The 23673-nt window shown below is 38.3% G+C and overlaps 1 protein-coding gene across 2 annotated transcripts in view; it reads left to right on the top strand.

Moving 5' to 3' along the window:
* Positions 1-23673, top strand: part of LOC114147675 (TOX high mobility group box family member 2-like) — a 103172-nt gene that overhangs the window by 33632 nt on the left and 45867 nt on the right. The window contains exons 2-3 of one of the 2 annotated variants that reach the window (XM_028022235.1): positions 10038-10115; positions 23371-23430. In XM_028022235.1, coding sequence (XP_027878036.1) covers positions 10038-10115; positions 23371-23430 — 138 coding nt within the window. The remainder of the gene's footprint in view (positions 1-10037; positions 10116-23370; positions 23431-23673) is intronic. The other variant, XM_028022243.1, reaches the window with a different exon arrangement.

Genomic DNA, 23673 nt, shown 5'->3' with positions numbered 1-23673 from the left:
AGGTAGTCCTCAATTGTTAAGGTCTGGTAGTAAACAAGCCTGATTTGAAACATGTGATTTAAAAAAATCAAATAAATTAAGTATATACGGGACATGTACTTATTTTCAGGTCTGTAAGTGAAACAATAAAAACACAATTTGCAAGCATATGCAATATGTTCAAAGGATTGATGAAAGTTTTTTTTTTTTAATCTGGAGGAAATCACTTGTTATGTTTCAGGAAAAAAAAACAATATTCAAAGAAGCTTTTGGGTTCTTGAATGATCATTGTACAGATAGGCAGAACTAACATTTTGCCTTTCTTTATGTAACCAGGCACAACGTACCAATAATCCATATAGTCCAAGCAGTTGAATATTTCATCTAGCTTTCTTTGAAGACATTTTAATGGTCAAGAAGCCTATCTCCAAACAGCAAACTTAGATAATGGCCTTGGAGGAATTAAAAATAATGTAGTCATGCCTGCCCTCGTCCGCATATCTTCTCATTCATCTGGGCTGCTCATTAAAGGGTAATTACCTGTAATTAGTGAATCGTGTCGCTTTAATGAAGATGTTGAAAGCTGCCGGAGCCAGAAGGGCTGCCCTTAATTCTAAGTGATGTTCAAAATTAGTGGCAGACAAGAATTCAATAACGGCGGGGACAGACTGATGAAACGTGAGCACGTTCTTTCCTGTGCCATTGACGGCACGTGTAATGTTTATTTTTCTCATTAATCTTCAGTGCCGGTGCCATCAACACCTGGCTCTGGAGGGCAAGTACGTGTTACTGTATCTCATCAGGCTGATAGGCACAATACTGGATGAAGCTGTGTGTCTAAGAATGTGTGCTATTGGGTGTGAGTGTATCGCTTGCTGTAATGTCTACATGCGTGGATATGTGTGTGTGCGTGTATGTGTGTGTTCCCTGGCGGCATGGTGAGTGTTTAATCTGGCCCGGTGGCGTGCCGTTGGCCCGGCTAATCACAGTGTCTGTAGGAGTGCGCTGAGCCAGGGGAGCACGCCGTCGCTAACAGCCCCTGACAGACTCATTAGAGAGACCTGGCACTGAGCTTTGCAACATGCGCGTGCACGCGTTACAAACACAAACACACACACCCTCACGCACATACGCATACTCTGTGGGAAAGACACTGACACACTGGGAAAAATTCACACACATCCATGATTCTTTTTTTTTCTAGTGTTCTTCCACTCTCATTCATATAATTATCCAATAACTGTGTCTGTCTCTTTCTTTCATATGAACACACACACACACGCACACTGTGCTCTCCACGTGTGAGACAAGGAAAGCGGTGACCCCTCGCAGTCGCAGCCCAAACACAGACAAGAGCTGAGAGGGCATCTGGGAAAAGAGGAGGGAGGGAGAGCGGACTGTGGGGAAAAAAAAAAACACGAGAAGGGAAAGTGGAGGAATGAAGTGCAGATAAGAAAAGTGTTGGATGCAGCGACCCCCTCTCACTCCTTCCCTATTCATATTATTTAAATAAGCAAATGGCATTTTTAAAGGCAATCAGGAGATCAGGTGCAATTTCCTGGAAACCATAAAAATATTTTAAAAAAGCAATAAGTAAGCTGTGCTGTGTGACTGTCAGTTGTATTTGCACGTAGTGTAAAAATTTGACAAAGGTTAGCAGTCTTGTCTTTCTGCAAAACTTGGCTCTTTCTTCTTTTAAAGGGTGCAAATTAAATTTTTTTTGTTACAGTGACATTTAGGCAAGCTTGACAAATTACTTAAGACATTCTTGGCTGGTACTTGCAACAAGGTTACTTGCACCTCGGTTGCAGCAAGCATTAGGTTTGGCTGAATAACAGGTGAATGCAAAACAGGTCAATATGTAATCAAGTGTAGGACTTGCCAGCTGTTCACTCTCTCTCTGTGCTGCTGCTGACACTCACAAAAACACACTCGTGGACGAGCTCATGACCTGCATAGAAAAATATAGACAGTGAAACACATGTACAGTAAACAAAACCAGAAATATGTAATTTTTTTATTATTTGAATGCAATTTATAATATCATGTCACAAATGTCTATTTTTTTAATAAGAGAAAGTAGTTTGCAGCATTTGTAGCAGCTAAAACTATTCAGAATTGTTTCTCACGCTGTCTACAGATGTCATAGAAGGTGAAAACAAAGAGCGAATATATCCTAATTAAAAGTGTTATTTTGTATCCAACAAATCCAAAATAACTAACTCCATTAGACAATCGTTTATACACCCAACATGTCACCATCTGGAAAATATAAGACATATATTTGCGCTCTTAATCCTTGACTCAAACCAACACGAGGGGTTTTGTTTATGAACAGCACATCTTGACTTTGGGCAGATTGCTCCGAACAAAATAAGAGAAGATGTTAGTGTGTGATGACTTGCCATCTTCAGATAATAGAGATACCTGCTATTGGGAGCTTTGGTGGACATCTGTCAGAGTAAATTACCTTAATGTCTGTTTTTTGTTTGGTAAAAACAAAACAGAAGAACATATTTTTATTCTACAATTTATGATGTTTCATAAATTAAAGGAAAATCACCATTTAGCACCAATTATAGAGAAAAATGATCACATCTAATATGAATTGTAGTATACAAGAGGTTGCTGAACGAAGCTCTGAAGACAAGCACAAGTGGTCTTCAAGACAAATTGTCTATTCTAACTCAACGAGTAGAGGAATTACTTTCTGCAAGGATTAGGCTGATCAAAATAGGCTGATCAAAAATTAATAATTAAATAATTATTAAAGAGTTATCAATGGTCTATTTGGCTCTGAGATGTGCCTGTTTGGTTTTAGTGACAATATCGCCATAGAGATTTGGACTCCTCTCCTTACTGTCTCTTTGGCTGAAAGCTTTGTTCCAGCCTTGTACTACCACAGAAGTCACCGTTGGTTAGAGCTTTAGTAGTGCTGTCTTTCTCACTGAGCTCGGTCCCTTGGTGTCTTACCTTGAACTTTGGTTTAAGAGTGGGCACCCTTTGCCTTACTAAGCCTTCAGTATCTGTTTCGGTTTAGGAAAACAATTACGGTACTTGTGGGTTAACCCTCGTCTGTGTAATTTGTATTGTTGCTGAGTGTGTGCATCCCTTTACCATCGTATTTATTGTTATTGTTCAATGTTGTTATTCCAGGACTTATTATCCTGGACTTTGACAAATCCTAGTACAATGAACATTTTCCTAGATTTGTTTATACCATTTTCAAAATCTGAATTTTTGATAGAATAGCAGTACTCCACCTTTATGCATTTTGGAGACTTAAGACAACTGAGTTGTGGGATTGTGAGCTTAATTTGCAGCCTTTGAGTTGAACGGAGGCACACGTGTGTGTATTTTAAGGCAAACCTCTAACCCACTGCTGCTTTTTGTGGCAACTTGAAGAAAAACAAACAGAAAACACACTTGGAAAGGAGTTGTAAAGCCACAAGTCTGGTTCATCCATGAGTAAAATTACTCATTTTGCCTGAAGGTGCCACGTTCATCTGTTTAAATAATTAAACCCAAAAATAACAACCATGGGACTATCCAGCCATTGTATCCCTTTGGATGAAGATATGGTCTGTGTCCCAGGGAGGATTGTGTTTTGGTAAGAAATATCTATATCAAACTAAAAACAAAAGACTTGAAATGCTGCCTAAAGCTGGTAAGAAAGTATCCTTTTCCACAGTGCGATAACCTTGTATCGACATGACCTAAAAGGCCAGTCAGTGTGGAAGAAGCCATTATTCCAAAAGCAATAGAAAAACACAAATTACAGAATTACCTTCATGTTGTCTGGGTGTTTTTCTGCAGACAGGAACAGGTGTGCTTCTCAAAATAAATGATAATCTGCCAGGAAGTTAAAGCTCGGAAACAAATTGGTCATTCAAATGGACAATTTCCCTAATCGTGCTAGCAGATTAATAGATATATAGCTTAAAAAATAAATGTATATAGACTTGAATTTCATGAAAGTTGGGAAAAATACCTAAAGACTCTTTCCCTCGTTATTCAGAAAATTAGCAAATAGAAGTCATTTTGGTAATATCACTGACTTAAACAGGAACATTTTAGCTGTCTTAAATGTCCGGCAGTCCACATCTTTTTATGCAGGGTTTGTAAATATCTTGTTTTAACTGTAAATATTTATATATGTTTACTTGAGAAAAAGTTATTCAAAATTGTATTTAATAAAGGAATTTGAATCATCTGCAGCAAGCTACTTGTGGCTAGAAGTGGAATTACACTTGGAAAGAAACTTTCCCACTTATTGCTGCCACTTGTATGTTTATGCACAGACAATATGACAGCTTTAGCACTTCCAAATGGTCATTTAAAAAGAAGGTGGAATCACTTAAAGTCTGTCTGTCTCAGTGTGCATCCAGCTTGCAGATGGATGCTCTTGGTTTTCTTTGTATGTGTCAGTTTCTCTCATGTTCACAGCAGCTGTTGTCCTTCACTCTCATACACTAACCTCTTTGTCTCAAACTGTAATCTAGCCTGCTGGAAGTAATGGGAATGTGTTCTGCTGACAGCCTCGTTTCACCTTAAAGTCAAATAAACCTGTGTTTAATTCTCCCCACCACTCTTACAGCACAACAGGCCAAATCTTTTCTCTTTCTCCAGTTGGTGCAATAGATGCTTTGCTTTCTTTCCTCTTTCCTCCTTTCTCTCTCAGTCTTCTTCAGCACAAGGCTATGACATTGAGGAAATGCGATGTGATGTATTGCAGTGAATAATGTATTCTGCAAGGATTGTACAGAGCGCTTGGAGCAGATGGCAGCAGGTTGATCTCAATGTGTGTGTGTGTGTGTTTAATGATGACAGTGTGTATATGTGTAACTTGTAGGCGTGTGCGTGCGGGCGTGTGTGTGTGTGCACCTGGAATGGGGGAGGGGAGCGAGGAGAAGAAGGTAGGGAGGGGTGTTGGGGGTTGGTTTATGTGTGTGTCTCTGTGAGTCTCCTTTGTGAGATAAAACATGCAAATGGTGGATTATTTTAATGCAGTTTTTTTTTTCTAGAGCCTAAAGCCTTAATCCGTAAAGCAGTTGAAATGAAAATAGTATATGTTTTCTTTCAAACTCTCTCCATGAGTCTTTTAATTTTTTTTTTTTCTTTTGCGCTATTATAAGAATCTGCCTCCACCAGCTGTCCAGGAATGGGATACATTCCACTTTAATTTGTGTCCGATATAGTTACAGCTCTGGACTCATGATTACATCTGGAATGGACTTAAACTGGCCTGAACTAATCTTTGAATTTTCTTGACTGATTGGTGGAAAAAAAAAAAAAGTTAAGGAGAATAAAACTGAATGCACATTGCACGTAAGATATGCACATTTATAAATACTTACTCCAGTAAACTTGCCTATACGAATGTAAGAACCCCCAAAATAAAAGGCGTACAAATGCAACTGCTGCAGCTGCAGGCTTGGCACCTGAGCTGTAGCACCGCTGCAACATGCTGCACTATAATAAAAGCAAAGCATGTCTTTATTGTTTCTGACAAAATTACAGATGAAAAACACAAGTGAAGCATCAATGACCTACTTATTGTCTTTTACCAGTAAATTGTTATCTACTAGGGGAGATTCTGAGAAAATTAAACAAAGATTCAGTTGATGCAACAAGAATCAGAAGATTTAACATCCCTGTTTCTCTCACACGAGAGAAGTTAAGCAGAATGGAGTAAATGTGTTTAAGTATTTTAGAGAGCTGATTTGTCTCTCTGGGATGGTTGGTATTGTAAAACATGGCCCAGAGCAATTCATTAGTGGTAAATAATTGAGAGGCTCCGGATAGTGCGAAGGTGAAATGGCTGTTATTATTTTATAGAGTTTGTGTTCTTGGGGGCTCTTCAATTTAATTTTTATTAAAAATGCACAAGCCTCCATGTGAATGACTCATTCGAAAGATCCACAATGGCTGCTAATGACTATCTGTCCTTCGCTCATTGTTTTCAAGCTCATTGAGAGCGGTCTGCACACCATTATCAATTCTATTGCTGCTTCTTTGTTCAGCTCTCATTTTATGAAGGCTGTTACTTTATTTCCTGAGTTCTGCTCTTTTTATTTGAGGCAGTTAAGGTACACAAGCTTTCTTTTCAAAAAATATGGCGGTGAAGATTAGTATCGAGCACATCTTGGTAAATATGAAATAAAGACTTTGCTCGGCAGTTGGTTTTGTGAGTTAGACTTACAAGTGGAAATCGCTTCTTTTCTTTTATGTTCACATACTTTTCGAGAATTTCACAGTGCATCTTTTTTAGGCCTTCTTCGCCATACTTTACTGTTTGTATGTTATTTTTGAAACGATGTGATGGTCCATTTCCCCTCCAAGCACTGCATGTGTGATGACATTCAAAGCATTTTCGGTTTTGGTCTCATTTGACCAGACTGTATTCTCCCACTAGTTCATTGGGTTGTCCAAATTTTCTGCAGCAAACATCAAATCGGCTTCAGCATTGACTTTTCTTCAGCAGTGGAGTGTTGCAGTAGAAACACTTTAAAACACTTTGAAACACTTTAAGAAGAAAGCATTACTTAAAGAGGAAGATGCAAGATTCAAAACTGTACATTTAACAATCATGACATGCTTCCTGTTTGATATTTTGGTAAAGAGGAAACCTTTTTGTAGGTCATAAACAGTGACTAAATCACCTAATATAAATTTGACAGGATTGTTTCCTAAATCCTGTCAGACCTAAGTCGTGTTGCCCTACTTTCTTTGTATTTTTGGACCTTATTTTTTTATGTTTTCATCAGTTAGTATTAGTGTCATCCCACCTTATATACAAAAATTGTTTCTTTATTACTTCCAGTGTAAATTACTCGAGTTGTTACTGAGATCTGGTGTGGATATCAGATCATTAGCTCCATTAGCAAAATATTTACTGAGAAAAATTATGCAGCATGTGTTAGAAAAGATAAATAATGACAGTAGGGTTGCAAATAAATGAAACGATATGAGTCTTAGAAGTCTTGTCAAAACAAACAAGTCATGTTGAAGTTTTATGCGCCAACAACTCATTCAAATGTCTTTGTCTGATAAATATTCATTCGGGTAAAAAGATTAAAAAAACAAAATGCTTTTTGAGGCCCTCACTTGGACAAACTTTTGCTTCATTGTCATTCATTGTTTTTTTTTAGTGGTCATATGAGAATGCAAGTTCAGCTAGAGCAAATTCTTTTCTTGAAAAAACAAACCAAAAAAAAAAAAACCTTTCACCTTTTCGTTTTGGTTTTCCGGTGATGCAAGTTAAAGGCCAGCAAGGTTTTATTTAACATCTACACCCACTCGCCACCACGTAATAACCAAGAAATGGGGGAGCATCTGAAGGTCTAATTGGTTTTTCTCAGCACTCTGGGCTCTGTAATAACATGATGTTTTTAGCCTGTGGTCTGTACTGTGGGCTTAATAGCTGTTTGTCCTTAATAACCAAACTATTGAGACGCCTGTAAGATCTTTATACTTGTGGGTGGACTGTTCTTTTTAGTCATGCTTGTGGTAAAACCTAAAGGGCTGACAGTTAGACCTGACAACCATTTCCATTTTTGGTGAAGTCAGGCTGTCTGTCGACATTTGGAAGATTGCCTACCACGCGTCCAGCTCACAATGCAGATGTCTGGATTTATGAGAACGACATGACATTTTAGCAATGCTTTTGGGAAAACTTTTATTGTTATATTTTCATATGGCATAAAGGTTTCACAAATCACAAGCTGTATTTTAAAGCAGGGGTTTCAGACCTTTAGATGCGTTTCTGGTCTAAAACACCTGAAGCAAATTATTGAATTACTTCCTAATGACCCCATTATTAATTCAGACTTCACTTTGACAAGAAATGTGAAATTTTCATCTGCAACAAGATCTCATTACACGCCTGACAACTATACAGTTGTTAAACAAAACAAATGATACATTTTTTACAATTTGGGGAGACTTCCCATTAAAGTTTTGTTTTCTTGGGCCAGTCATTGTACTAGGCTAGGTTCACTGGTTTGCCTGATTTGTCACTGCAGAATATTTACCCTTCAGTAAAATGGCACCTCATTCATTCTAACAAACATTTCCGGTTTATTTACTTATTTTTTGTTGTTAAATAAGCTCATTTTTAATTGGAAGCTGCTCTTCAAGTAGACTTTGTTAATGAAAATGCATGAGCCTGTTGTAGACTTTAGTCCGCTGCTGGTTGGACGATTACTGCACATATGCAGTTTTTTTTTTTGTTTTGCATTAATTGTAAGTGTGTACAGTAAATATGTATAGGGGTGATGTGATAAGTTCAGCGCGAGATGAAATGATACTCAGTACTGGCTTTTTGTGAACAATACAAGCTTTTGTTAATAAAAATTTGGTTTGTGCATTTTGCACAAATAGAGTAAAAGTTTTACAAATCACACACTATCTGCCGTCTCCCTATGGTTCACAGTTTCACAGTTTGACCTGGTTAAACTGGAAAAGGCTTTTGTACATCAGTCAACAAGCCATTGTCTCCTCTTACCATATGCTGTATGTTTTTTTTCTCTTGGGATGTGTTTGTATTCATACTCTGACAGTGAAGTATTACAACAATATTTGTTGAATGCTTCCTTTTTAAAATGTAAGGATACTCTAATGTCTAACAAAGCACTGGACATTTTATTTTTGTGCTTTTGCAAATACAAATTTTAACAAATCTCAAATGTCCTTTTTAATGAATCTCTGTTTGATGTCAGTCAGTCCAGTTAAATGTTAACTGGTCTAAAATATGTTGGATTTTGAACTGCAGAGAATCAAATGCTGCCCAGAGGAAGAGGTAAAAATTAGATGCCACAATGGATGGCCAGAATTGTTTGACCCAACTTACAGTTATTTCCTCTTTGCTGTCACAGTTTCTTTTTGTCAAGTATCTGATATGTCGCCTCACAAACAAGTGATTGGATGCTTTCCAATGGTGAGGTAGCCGTCAGCAAGATGGAAAGTAAAGTCTTTAAAAGTTGACCATATCAAATACAACAGGGCATCTCAAGAAGTACTTCCTGCCATACTTCAAAATAAATGTTGTAGCATTTTGATAATATTAGATTACGGTATTTGAAATTTCCACAAAATAATGGTAAATGTCATATTACCACATTATTTTTGTCAATATAAGTTTTCTGATGACTTACAGATAGATTTTTGTGGTATTTTCCTCTTTTCCTAGTTTTAATTTTCCATTCTGGTTCTTTGCCTGTGTTTGTTTTTAACCACTTTGGTTTTAAGTCACACAGCTTGCTTTGAACAGGATTGCAAATCAACCATGACTACAAGTGCAATTGCATATTACATGTTGAATCTACATAATTGTCCCTATCAAATAAATATTCACTCTTACTTTTATTGCTCTATATGATTTTTACTGTATTGTTTTAAATTACTTTACATTTATTTATTTAATTGCAATGTTGATGTTTTTGTTTTTGTCTTTCTGATTGTTGTCCATCCTGAAAAACAAATTTAATTTTATGAAAATATGGATCATTGGGGACCTTAATCCTTGGACATTACTTATACTATCATGAAGCTTTTATATGTTTGTTTTGGATGTGATTCATTCATGACGTTTGTTTAGTTTCTTGCTTGCTTTCAAAATAAAATCTTAGCTAACACATCTCCCGACTCTCCTTGGCTTAGTGCCCTTGCTCAGCCCTACTGCCTGGTTGATGCGTTTTGTGTAATATGCTTGTCAGTGTATGTAAAAGAGCTGGGCGGCATGCATGTGGGGACGAAACATGCTCAGGGGGTGGAGGGGATGTCAGCTCATTAACCTCAATTTTTCCCTTCGCAAAGCCCTGCGTTGAGTCACCGTGTAAGTCTCGTGTCATTACTCCTCCCCCAGCATTCATTTGCTGGGAATGACATGAGAGAAAAGCAACAGGCAGAATGAGGAGCAGGGGAGGGGAGAAGGGAAGGGTTCTTAACAAATTCCCTGCTTGTATCTTGCAAAACTAAAGCCCACGCATCTTGTTTCCTTCCCTACTTTTGTCCTTTCTTTCTCTTCCTTTACCTGCTGTCTGTCTTTCTGACCACAGGCCCAGTACAGTGTTAGGCTCCGCACAGCCTCCCCTTCAGGCATCAACCCATCTAGGAAAAGACTGGCCATTGCTATGGTGAGATATGTTAGCTGAAGCCCCCATATTTTTTTTTCTACAAGCCTTCAAACAGAGACAATGGGGAGATAGATTATTGTTATGACTTGCTGTGGGAAATTAGAGCTGCTAAAAAATAGCTCTCAGCATGAAGTGCCATTTTTCGCTTGTAAGCTGTAAGCAATAGTGACCTGGTTTTCAAGATCTTTGACCTTACGTAGAAGACAAATTTTGAGAACACTTTTTGAGAAAACGCCATCTCATTGCTCAACATGGCAACTTTGAAAAACCTAATAAACTCAAGTGTTTAGATTAGTTGTCAATTCACAGAACTGGCTCCAAGCTGACTGTCTAATTTGTCTATAACCCCTACACATAATATGTTTTAGTTAGATGTTCTGTCTCCAAAACAGCTTCATCCAAAAGGCAGAACCACTAAAACAGCGCAGGTTACTTTGTGCCTATTTTATTATATATGTTTTGTAAAGTACCCAGCTGAACTTTCTTATGTTCTTGTCTTGTTCGTAAGAGTTCCTATCCAAAATCATGAATGTCTGATATTTTCAAGCACCATTATTATATTTCACAAAGAAAGTACAAAATAATATCTTGAATACTTTTTTAAAAACTCTGACACCACATATTATATTTTTAGGCAGTTGTTTTACAGGAATTTTCAGATGATGTTAGAAGTGTGTAATTGCAGAAACATAATGCGTGAAAACACTCCAAAATGCAAAGAAAAAAGAAACATCTGCAGTTGTTACAGTAAGAACTCTTTTTGGAGGTAGAAGAAAGTACAGTTTAAATCTTATAGATCTTTTAAATCATTTAGATTAATTTTTTTCTACATTTTATTTACTAAATGATCCTTAATCAACTAAGATCACACAGTCCTTTGAAATGAGAATTACCCTCCAGGCAATGTGGAGACAAAAGTGACTGATTTTGGCTTTCTTGGTGCAACCAAAGAAATTCTCTATTATATGTATATATATGTATATATATTAGCAGTTTTAATTAATTTAAGTCAAACACAAAGAAAATGCCTTTTATGTGAATGACTGTTTAATACAACTGTGCTTATGCATGACCTGACTTTCAGTGGGCTGCCATTTGCATTCAAAACAGTTCAAAGCAAGTTGTGTGACTTTAAATTTGAATGAAAACAAAATGAAACCAATGGTTCTCTTTAATGGAAAATTCAGGTCACGCAGTCTTCTGTCTTTACTCCTTTTTGGGGCCATCATGTCAAGGTTGTATAATGCTATGGATGTTTTTTTTTTGGACTGAAAAGGATTCTCTTATCTTTTACATCTCAAGTTCTTTTATTTATATGGTTCAGAATCAAATTGTGTATTTAATTCTAGGTTTTCTCACAGGTGTTTGATTGTAATACTCTTCACTTGCATACATCTTAGCTAAATGCGTAAAAATAGCTCTGATGTTTGGTTTTAAAGTAAATGCGTGCTCAACCAACAGTTTAGATGTGCCTTTCTGTCGATTATACATAGACTTGTATAATCTTAAATAAAGGAAGTCCAAAAATACAAATGATCTTGTTTAGAAGTGAATTCTCCTTCATCACTTCTTTACATAAATCCCAAAAGCTTGGAATGGCATTGTCCTAGAACACAGGATCAGTTTATTTTCTGAACTCTTCTATGAACCTAATCATTCTGCTCTCTTTAAATACAATTTACTTTGAGGTGCATGACATTTAAGAGACTGATTTGACAAAAAAGAATCAAATAAGACCATTTTATCTTCTTTCCTCTCATACATCACATTTATTTATGATGTTTTTCTTGTTTATGTACGCACTTAAAGGGTTTCGGTTTCCCACTTGACTCATCTTCTTGCTTTGCATAATCTTTTGCATTGGTCAAATGTCTCTGACTGTTGCTATGTTGTAGCAACAACCTGTTTGTTGTTGTTGTAGCGATGTTCTTCCTGGTAAAACATTGGTTTTGTGGGTATTATGTTATTGTTTAAAATATGTCAACAAAGGTTTCCAATGTATGTACTGACACATGATATATATCTTTAGTCAATTTGTTTCAGTATAAGGTGTTATAGTTACTTCTCTGTGATTTTTAAACATCCTATTTGTAAAGCAATTTAATAAATTTTCATAGCCACTTTTTACACTGTAAGGTTATTTTGTGTTAGCTTGAGAGCTGTAGGTTTAAGTTATTTGTTGTCTTAGCCAAACTTTTTTTTTCTTTGCCATCTGCTTAGATCACAGGTGTCAAACTCCAGTCCTCAAGGGCCGGTGTCCTGCAACTTTTAGATGTGCCTTTGCTGCACCACATCTGAATAGAATAATTAGGTCATTGAGGCTCTGGAGAACTGATCTACACAAGGAGGAGTATTTAAGCCATTTCATCCCAGTGTTTTATACCTGTGGCACATCTAAAAACTGCAGGACACCGACCCTTAGGACTGGAGTTTGACACCCCTGGTAGATTGAAGACTAGTTGGCATCTTTGGAGATAGACTGATGCATTTACTTGGCACGTAATGGTTTATTATTGTCAAAGCTTTCAAACTTTGGCATTTGTTTTATTCTTCGTGCTTTGCGTTTGTACCTTTTATTTATTGTGTAGAGCACCAGATTGCAATAAGACATTCAATTATACGCTGAAGGAAACCAGCCGTTTTTTTGTGTGTCTTTTTTTTTTCCTTTTCCTGTTGTAGTTATCTGATGGTTGCGGCGAGCAAAAGCAAATGGCTGGGGTAACGTGACGTTCACTGTGCTTTTTTATCTCTCCTCATCACTGTTTATCCCAACCAGTTAAAAGTGGCTCGTGCTCTCTCAGATATGTCAGAAACTGTATTTTCTTACACCTCTTCAAGTACACACGTGTGTGTTTTCACGCCATACTTTGTCAGGTAGAGCTGGGACACTAAAGTTGTTAAGCTTAGCACTACAGCACCTGCTGGACCCATTTGTTAATTGCCTTTGATGCTGATTTGGTTGTTGCTAAAGAAGCTCATCCAGCACCACTAGGGTCCTTGAAGGCCACCACAGCAGGATGATGTAGGCCATGCGGGTTGCACTTTGGTTTTGATATATTCCTTTCTTAGACACCTTTGCACAAGCGCTCACACGTGGCTCACTCAATGGCTGTGTCCTCTTTTGCACTCCGCCTTAGTTGCTGCAAAGGCAAACTGTTGCCACAGATGACGCACTACGCAACATGCGCTTCGGGACGCAGCAGTCACGTCTAAAACAACAAGTGAAGCCTTAACGTGAAAATCTATTTTGTATTTGTCGATCGCCTTAAAAGTTGCTGAAACAGAAACAGTCTAAATGCACAACATTTTGCATTAGTTTTCACGCGGAATTTACAAAAGCAAATTATTTAAATCTGCTTCTGGGATTATTCTGTTGTCTTCAGATGCTTGTGGAAGTATAAAGTTCTTCCATTGTGGGTTTTTTTTTACACATTTATTTGACTTCAGTCAGTCAGCCTTTCCTGTGGGGCCAATTATAGGTATCAAACAAACTTTAAAAAGTTAAGATTTCAAGACCTTTCCATTCTCCGTCATATTTTTATGAAATGTTATCTTCTTTCACCAAACCTTTCTGCCTTGAACCAAAGACGAGCCCCCTCTGAGCTCCTTCGGGCAATTCTTCAATTGCAAGTGGGAAGAGCAATTTCCCACACAGCTGTGATTTTTCAGCAATGAAGCCAACAGCGCAGGAAGGTGTCGTGTGACTTTGACATCAGCAGTATGCTTAAATTAGCATACTATTCGCTTCAAAAACAATAAAGGGGATTTCTGGATCTTGCTAACGCTATTAGATTGTGCACCTGGCTGGTCACACAAACCTTACGTCATTACTATATCTGTCCCTCAACTCAGCCATCTCCTATATAAGTCAGCCGGCTCAGGTCTGTGACTGCCTTCCTGACTCAGAGACATAACAAAGTCTGGCCAGCTTCTACTACCTTTGTTACAAAACACATAAAGACAGCAAAATGTGTTTGATGAAATCGACCTCATAGTCCTTTTAAGAAGTTTAAAAAATAATAATACTGTAATTAGTTCTCTCCTACAGTAAGCCAACATTTTACTTTGAGTAGGCCAAAAAATGCTCCTGTTTTTCCTTTGACTTAGGACAACATACTTTGGAAATGTTTCCAGATGCATGAAATACAGACAGAATGCAGAGCTACTATAGCCATCTAAAGAAACACACTTCTTCTGACCAAAAACAACCAATCAGAGCCCGGAAGAAGGTCTTTGTGCTGCCAAACAATGCTGGTAAATGAGATAATGGAGGAGAAACAATTTACAGTTACAGAAAAACTACTCGTCTGTCATCATTGGTGTCCATGCTAACTAGCCTAAGCATTCACAACTTAGGCTAGGGTTAGCAGAGAACTTAGCAGAGAACAAGTTGGGAAACGGGAGAGGGATGAGCAGCGCCACACGAGATTGTAATTGACAGTGGTAACTGCTAAGAACTGCCTCCTGGTTCTGATTGGTTGTTTCTAGTTGGCACTAAGAGCATTGGGAGAAGGCACATTATCCTAAATTAAACTGTGTATATGTTTATGAATGTGAGTCTAGTGTAAGTTAGTAAAATGTGAATTATCCTGAGATGTGAAATCCTCACTTTTATTTATATTTGTGTCTTAGGTTTAACATTTTGATTTTCTTGAGAAGACCTTAATAATAAAATAAAATACAACTTGTCTTATAACCATGCACACACATGATTTAATAACTCAAAATGTACATTACTTCGTATGACTGGGCCACTGAAATGTGAGGCAGACATGCAATAGTCTGACAGGGTTTTTACTAAATATACTTATATTTTTCCCGAATTTTTGGTTTCTCTATGTGAGTCAAAAACTATATTATAAAATTTGTTTTTTTTCACCTTATTCTAAAGCTGTCAAAAAAGGAAAATGAAATTAGAAAATCTCTTCACAGTCTAACAGCCACTGACTTGTATGTGCAGATAAACTGTCATCCGTTTAGATTTCTATCCTTTTGTGAACCGTTGTAAACCCAAGTTCAAGGTGGAAACAAAGCCTTTTTTTGGCAACCCACATGCCCCACACTCCCACCTTGCACTACCTCTCCATATTCTCAATCTCCACTCTCATCTCTTCTCATCTCTGTTTCTGGCTGTTGGCTCTGTTTTGTGGTTGTTCCAGCACCTCAACAGCAAAGTGGATAAATGGGAGCCTTCACTTTTTTTTTCTTTTTTTTTTTTGCTGCACATCCCAAGGCATAGGTGAAACCGGAAGTGGTAAAAAAAAACTTTTTTTAGTTCACCTCAGTATGTTGTTTTCGCCTTGGAGGTGATGAGTGGATTGGTCCATCAAGGGATTTTTTTTCATATTTTCTGTGAATTTTGAACTAAATGAGGCAGTTTTTTTTTCTTTTGAACTCACACTCAGTTCAGCTCTCTGGTGTCTTTCAGCAACATTTCATGTTTTATAAGATAACTGTTGTTCACCTGTCTAATTAAACAGCACAGAATATAATTTTACACAGTTCTCTAGATAAAAAAAAAATCTTTCAATTATTTTTTTGAAAGATATTTCTGTGACGTCAGAAACATCACTGAAACTTTGTGTAGCAAAGCTCACAAAGTCAGGAACTGAACCCCAGATTGTTGTGTCAAGGACCAACATCCTCTCTGCCTGCTTTCCCACTAGATGCAAAATAAGTTAAGAATTTGAACAAAATCTCACCAAAGTGTTTTGGTTTAATTTACAGTTTAATATGTGTAAAATGAATGCTGAAGTCTCCATGTAGACCCTTGTTAAATAAATATTATATTCTTCTTTTTTTTTTAATTAGTTTTTATACTTGCCTTTACATCAATTGCCCATTTGGGACACAAATAAAATCTGTATCTGAATCTGAGTTTAGTACCTCTCATTGGTGGAAATGGAGATGCCCAGATCTTTATGTAACTGTTCCTTTACTGTGCAATGCATAGTAAAGGTTGGAAACTGACTTGGATAATTAAGAAAAGGTCACATTATTTCAACCGACAAATTCCTCTTATATTTCTTGTACCGTAGAACGCAAACAGTCCCATATTTCAAAGCGGGTTCTTGGTGTCTGCTGGTGTGGTTGTAACAGATTCTCCAGCACCATGTACAAATTTTCAATTTAAAAATGGAAGTGCAACTTAGCAAGTAAAAATGAAAGTTTACTTCCAGTTCTGCCAGCATTGCCTTTACCAATAAGTCTATCCAGATCTCATTATGCTGGTACTACTGAGGGGCGGAAGGGAAAAAACTTAGACATTGTGATTTCTCAAATGTTGTCATTGATTAACTTGTATATCATCCTAGACCTTGTCTTTGATTTCTGTTTGTTGAGGTTTTGTCTCATTAAGGATTGACAAAATGTCGATATTAGTGAAACATTAGAAAAGAGATTGTGTATTGCTGCTACGTTCATGTGCAGATCCATCAGTTGCTTTCGTCCTTTTTTAGATTAGCTTCATCTACTTGCTTCCATGCAGTAAGAGAACACTTTACACATGGTGTTGTTAATGCTTTTAAAATGAGCGTGGAACTCTGTTGAAGTTTTAAATGATTCAATCTGACTTTACCCAGTTGCTAATGTTTGACTGTGATGTATGTAATGAGCTAGCCCAATGAAGCATGCGCTGTAAACAACCCTATGGGGAGCAGGGCCACAACTTTTTTTTTTTTTTTTTACCAGCAATAAAATGTGTTATACATTCCTCTTACTCCAACTTTAATTGTTCAATATTTGGAAGCATGCCCAACAACTTTGTTCAATTCCTCCCCTGCCATTGCCAAACTATGACCTTGTACAGGCATATTTTAATTCTAATAAAGTTTACATCACTCTTTCACAACTCCATTTTCTGTTTACTGATTGGCTGAGTTGAAATTCTACCAGAGAAATCCAGCTCAATGGGAGAAATCTCAGACGGCGGACTGAAGAGAGACAGTCATGGCCTCGTTGGCAGATCATGAAAAAGATTGCAACATGCTCGGCAGCTGGTTCTTTTTAAGGGTGCAGATTTTGTTCTGCGAATAAACATAAAGTGTGCAGTGTAAATGTGCTCAACCTTGCATTCATATAATGCCAAATACTACACATAACTTGTCCTTTAACAGTTTTAAGAGGTCCCTGTGGAATTCATCTTCAAATCATACAGTGTTCCTAAAATCAGAAACTTTCCACACTGGCTCTGTGCTTCGGTTCGCCAAAATCCATTAAATTCCACCTCAACGATGCAAACGTCTCCAACTATGAACACAATCTGTTTTTATTTTGCATATGAAAATTAATCATGCAGCTGATAAAGTGGGGCCACATGAGTTATTTGATGTTGGTACAATAGATGTGACCCAGTGGTGCTGCAGCTGTGCGTGTACAAGTAGTGTGACTTCAGTTGTGTGTGCAGGATCAAGCTCTCACACCCAGGAAGAGGCCCTGTTTCCCTTATCTAACGACAACAGAGCATGTGTCGCCATGGCCACCGGCTGTGCTTTTTATGGGCTTTGTGCGTGTGTGTGTGTGTGTATGTCTATGCGCATGTTTTGAGTCCCTGTGTATATGTTTGTGCCATGTTCATTGTTTGCCCATGTTCATTGTTTGCTTGGGGCGTGGTGCAATACCAGATTTGTTACTGTAGCCTCTCTACTCTCTGTCTTTTTCTGCACATTTCCCATGCAGAAAATGTGCAAGTTCTTTTTTTCATTCCTTCTTTTTCTCTTTCTTTGTTTCTCTGTTTCTTTCTTTCTTTTCTCCCCATACTTTCCATATTGTTTTTTTTATTTTCCTTCACTGCTGTTAGGTGTGTGTGCGCGTGAAGGGGTGTGTGTGTGTGTGTGTGTGTGTGTTGGTGTCTCCTCTGCCTCCTCATCCTCTTCTGGCTTTGAACCAGAAGTGACAAGTTGGGCAACATCAAAATTCGGTGGCACACATTGTCTCAGGTTGGGGTTTGTTAGGTCGCTCCTACAGCTTAATTGAACAGAGGGCTGAAGGGGAAGGAGTGAGATGTGAAGAGTGAAATGAAGAGAATAGGGAGAAAGATGAGGCAGAAGGGTGCTCAAACAGGCATACATATTGCATGAGCCCCCACCTCCTCCACCGCCACCACACCCCTTCTCTTCACAGAATGGCTGTGTACTGTTCTGGGTTTATTAATTCTGCTCGGCGAGAGAATTATTTTTAGAGACTTGGTGTACTGGCAAAGGCTTTTAAAGTCACACCTAGTACATATTCTGCTTATAGATTTTCTGTTATTAATTCAAAAGTTCAGAAAGTTGGTTGAGGTTGCTGTTTGGTGTGATCGTGTTTTGTTGTTGCTGCTGACATTTTTTTTTTTTTTTCTTGCGCGTCATCCAAAATCTGCTTAAGTGTTAATTGGATAAAAACTAAAATTATTAGTTGTTACACCTCGTCATGTAGGTTGTAAGATTCAGTTGTAAATTCCTGTGATTATTTTCAGAGAGTAAATCGTGGTGGTATGCTGAAGATACATTGCTGGGGGGGGGGAAAATAAGGATTTGCCTCTTGTAAATTCCTGCTTTTTGTTTTTTGTGTTACATTTAAATGTTTCAGATCATCAGACAAATATTAATAACAAAGATAACTTGAGTAAATACATAAAGCTACTAAAACTTTAACTTTATTAATGTTGACATTTAGCGTAGAAGAAGATTATACTTGAAAGAAAAGTAATTGTTTGGAGTAGATTCATTTTGAAGAAATACTAGCTACACAAATTCCAAATTTGTAGCAATTTACCTGCACTCTAGAAAATATTGGTTCTATTGTTTGTTGATGATATTTTTCTCTATTATTTTATTATATATATATTACTTTAAATTTACTAATAAATAAAGATCTAATAAAGATCTGTGAATGTCTTCGAATAACAAAATCTTTTTAAATCAGCATGCTTAGGCAAGTATCTATCTATATCCAAGTAGCTATTGGTCAGTTTGTTGATTGGTGAAGACATCGATTTACAAAATAATTGAATGGCATGTTCTCTGGTCTTTCATGGACATTTTCAAGTGTGTAAACCTGGAGTTTAGGGTTGTGTGGCCAGCAGCAGCTCATTTGCATAAAAGAGACGTAGCCCTGAAACAGCTCATTCTGAAAGGAGCTCAAAATAGCCAGAAATGACCAGGTGAAATCCTGCTATCTGAGTATAATGAAAAAAAATGAATCAGCATGTTTTTTTTTACAGCCATAGATCTACCCTAACTTGTTCAAGGAAGTATAGCAGGTCACCTTTAGCAACCAATATCCAGTTGTTAAACTTTTTTTCTCATATTAGTAGACATATACGATTTGTGTTTGGATTTTTTCAAACAATCAGGCCCATTTGATCCATCTAGGTAAAGCATTTTTCCTTGGCTTACTTGTCTTTGGTTTTACATGATTTTCTCTGTACTGACTAAGTAGTTGCGGCATTACGCCACAAGCAGTTGATCTTCACCCCCTCACCCCCCACCCCCCTCCACCTCCTCACAAACAGATGTTGCCTAGAAGGCTTAGTGGGGAGCTTATATAAATTGTCCATCAATCAGAGGCAGTCTTCAGTGAAGCCACCAATCCTGTCATCATCAGTCTTACAGAGGACTCCTAGATGAAAGGATCCCAGCCTTGTATTGCTCCATTAGAACTGTGTAAATATTACATGCTTTCCCTGGATGTGCTAGTTAGCATTACTTCCACCTTGTGGCTTCATTATTTTTGAAATACTCAGCTTTGTCGATGATTGCGAGGCATGACCCAGTTTTGTGACTCGTTATCTCTTTTTTTTCCCTTTTCACTTCTCTTGCTCATTTTCCTCATTCTCATTTCCCTCTCACACTGAATTTGTCCTTTTTGTCATTTATTCATCGTGTCTCTCCACTTACTGCCTCTGCATTGCCTTCATTCTTTCAGCTTGCATCTGTGTTACTCTCATCCTCTCTCCCTCTCATCTATGCATTCTTTATTTCACAATTTGTCTCTCTTCCACAGCCTATTATTATTTTTTTCTCTCTCTCCCCCCACCCGTCAGTCTCCCCGTTCTCCTCTTCTTCCTCTACCCTTCTTCTTCATGTTTTTTCATTTCTCTCCACCAGCACCACGTGTGTCACGGATTGAAACATCGCAAGCAGTGGTCCCTGCTGAACAATTACCATGCAAAGCAATCCAAATAGAGATGTTTGCCGAAAACAACATGTGTGTAATTACTGCTTAATGAGGCCCTTGTCTCAGGCAGAATGCCCAATTAAGCTGCCGATGAGAAAGCGATGCCAAGCCTCGCTGAAGAAAAAGAGACGAGTGAAGGGGGAAAAAAAGGGGGTGGGGGGTCGGGAAGGGGAATATGGGGTGTGTGATGGAGAAGTACAACTGGGAAGGTTGTAGCGCAGAGAGAAAGGTGGAGATGATGGGAACATAGCGACAAAGAGTGAAAAGTGAGGGATAGAAGTAAGACAGTAAAAGAAAAATGGAAATAAGTGGAACACCAAAAAAAAAGGGAAAGAGTAAAAGATATTCCCCAGCCCACATGGAGTAATGGCTGAGCTGATAGCACTGAGCCAGCAGTAAATTGGCATTTTAAATGGAAGAGTGAGAAAGTGCAAAGCAGCGTTGTTCAGAGAAAGGAGCATAAGGGAAAGGGCTTTACATTGCAATATATAAGCAGCCATGTTGAAGCACAAAATGGCTGACCTTTTTCGGGCCGTTTTGGCCTTTCTGACGATCACCGCATTGCCTGATGTCAGCAACGAAATTGATCAACCTCCCAGTTCATTTCCTCTCTTTGAGCACCCAAAGAATTCACTTTGCAAAAATTAACTCCCAACGAAAGCTCCGCCAGGTGTTGCGGGGTTAAAAATGACATTGTTCGGCCACTCTCTTTCAATCTCTTTCCACCCGAGAGAATCTTTAACAGGCTCTCTAAGTGGCTTTGCGTCATAATAAAGTGGAGTTTAATGGAATAAAATGGCTCAGTTAGAAGAGAACAAGAGGCTGTCATGTGAGGGGCTGGGGGAAGAGTTTATTGCAGATATGTGAGCCAGGTCAAGATTGTTTGACCTTCTCTCTGCAGGTTAGTCAGATGATAAACACTCCCGTGCTTGATTAAGCAGCCGGCTGGATCTGCAGCACAATTAGTCAGCATTCAACTTCAGCAAACACAGGGCACTCGCTTACTGCTTTCAGATTGATTCCTTTGAATGGGAGTGTGGCTTAAATATGACTTACACGCAGCTCCTGACTCGATTTCATGTTTGCATATGTAGATGAATGTAAATGTAATCATTAAATTAGTCATGTGAATCCTCACTTGGGCCTTTTTTAATGCATGCGTCGTTAACCAATCGTCGCCGCAAGGCAAGTTCTCGTTCTACCCAACCTTTCATCTGCAGTGACGTACAGTAATTTCTCTTTCTCACCACTCACATCCTCATTTACCTACTTCAGCCTTTTCCTGCCTTCCAGCATAGATATTAGATTTCCCCCCTGAAGGAATTCAGCTCATTTCCGTCCATTAGGCTACCTATTTGGCCATTGTTTTGAGCAGGTACATCTTACGATCCATTTGTATGCTCTCCTATCTGGTGTTTGTTTACCTTTCAAACCTGTGGTAACCTTCTCCTTAGCACAAAGCGGACCACCGGCAAAATCAGAAGGTCCCTTTCTCATTTTCCTTCTCATCCATATATTTAAATCTGAGGAATGTGACATGGAATGCTGTCTGGTTTGATCATGTTTCTACTGCTGTCAGTTTACGAGTTTCTTTTAGGCCTTGGCATTGATAAGACTGACTTTGGTCAACAAATAGAGATGTTGACTGTATTTGACAAGCTTAATTTTTGTGGGTTTTCACAGTTCCAGACAGAGGTCTAAATAAATCCAAGATGTGCATGAAAGCATTCAGTTGGGTATTTTATTGACGCTTGTGAACCATTCTTTATTATTAGTTGATTAATTATATGATAGATAGCCTGTCGTTTATTTGCTTTCAAATTTTTGAGGCACTTCTCCAATCCACAGTCAAAATCATGCCTGCAGACTGAAATGCTACCCCACCACTAATAATAACGGTTCCTCAATGAGTTTTAAGGAAACCACAAACTTTCGGTTGCCATCAGTAAGATCCTGGCATAATTTTGGCTACATACTCGACCATTCATCTTTTCAGAAATGGAGGAGCTCTTTTAATTTGATTGACTCATTTCTAAGCATATGCTTTAAGTCTCCAATATGATTGAGGTCATGGCAATTACAGAAGGTCAATGTTAGTCTGCTTTATCTGTTCTAAAACCAGCATTGACGTGTGATTAGGATCTTTGTCCACATTGCAACTGTCTTGCTGTCGAATTGAGTTAAAGGTAGTTCACCTTTTTCCATTATGCCCATCATTTTCTGCAAGCCTCCTGTACCTCTAGGAGTGAAACAGACCCACAGCAAGATACGACTACCACCATGCTTTACAGCTGGTTCTGAGTACTTATGTTGAAAGTCTCGTTTGTGTTCTCTTTGTTCCCAAGCAATTCAATCCTTGTCTTATTTGCCCATAGAACTATCCGCTGCAAAGTTCAGCCAGTCATTACTGTGTTGATTTTATTTCTTAAAAAAAGGTCTGTTTAATTGTTCTCTCTCCAGCAATTGTGACACATTTCAAACTAATCTCTTTTTCAGCTATTTAGTTCAGTAGAGAGAGCAGAGCTAGCATGGTGCACTCTGCTGTTGACCCTGTGTTGTTTCGCTGCACCCTCGCCGGTCGGGAGTCATTTGTTGTTACGCGAGCCCTAACCCCATGTCAAGGAGTGTTTTGGCACCTGCAGCAAGTGATCCTTCATTGCCTGATTAGCTCCAGTTAGAAGACACAGCATGCCTTCACTTCACAGCGCGCACACACGCACGCACCCCAAACACACCCTCGAAGACAGCAAGCGCACACTTCCTAACTGGATGCAGTCATAGATTCATTCACACTCGTTCTCTTTTCTCACACACACAGCAGAGCCTACAGGGAAAAGCCCGTCTCTCGTCACCACGCTCATGTAGCCTAATTACCGGCCTGCTGACGAACAGTAATTGCCCGTGCTGCCATGCCACCACGAGGTTTAACCAAAGTGACAAAGTCATTAGTCTCACACTTGAGGCCACCCGTAAAGAGCTTTAGAGCTTTTCCTCTTTGTACCTCCTCTCCAGGCACCCGTCGTCCTTTTTAATTTTTTCTCTCCCAAAACTCAACTCGCATACAATGTTTATTTATCCTTTGTGTTTCTGTTCACAGTTTGATGCTGACAACATGTATATGAATGACAGCAACCAAGAGTTTCGGTCACCAAATCAGGTAAGACAGCCCACGTGTTTATAGTGCCTCTGAAACATATTCACACTTACTGAACCTTTAGATTTTATTGAGATTTAAACACTAAAGGACAGATATTAGGAAAATGATAAATGTTTTTTCAATTTTGATTTTCCTTTATTCTGACTCAGCAAAATCCAAATGTCTTCGAAGACCACCTGTGTGTAATTTATTTTCAATATAAATGTGTTCTTTGAAGGCCTCGGAGATTTTTAGAGAACATTA

This window comes from Xiphophorus couchianus, chromosome 1, assembly GCF_001444195.1.
Source record: "Xiphophorus couchianus chromosome 1, X_couchianus-1.0, whole genome shotgun sequence".
Taxonomy (NCBI): Eukaryota; Metazoa; Chordata; class Actinopteri; order Cyprinodontiformes; family Poeciliidae; genus Xiphophorus; species Xiphophorus couchianus.
The sequence above is the reverse complement of the archived record's forward strand: the minus strand, read 5'-3'. Positions and strand labels throughout refer to the sequence as shown.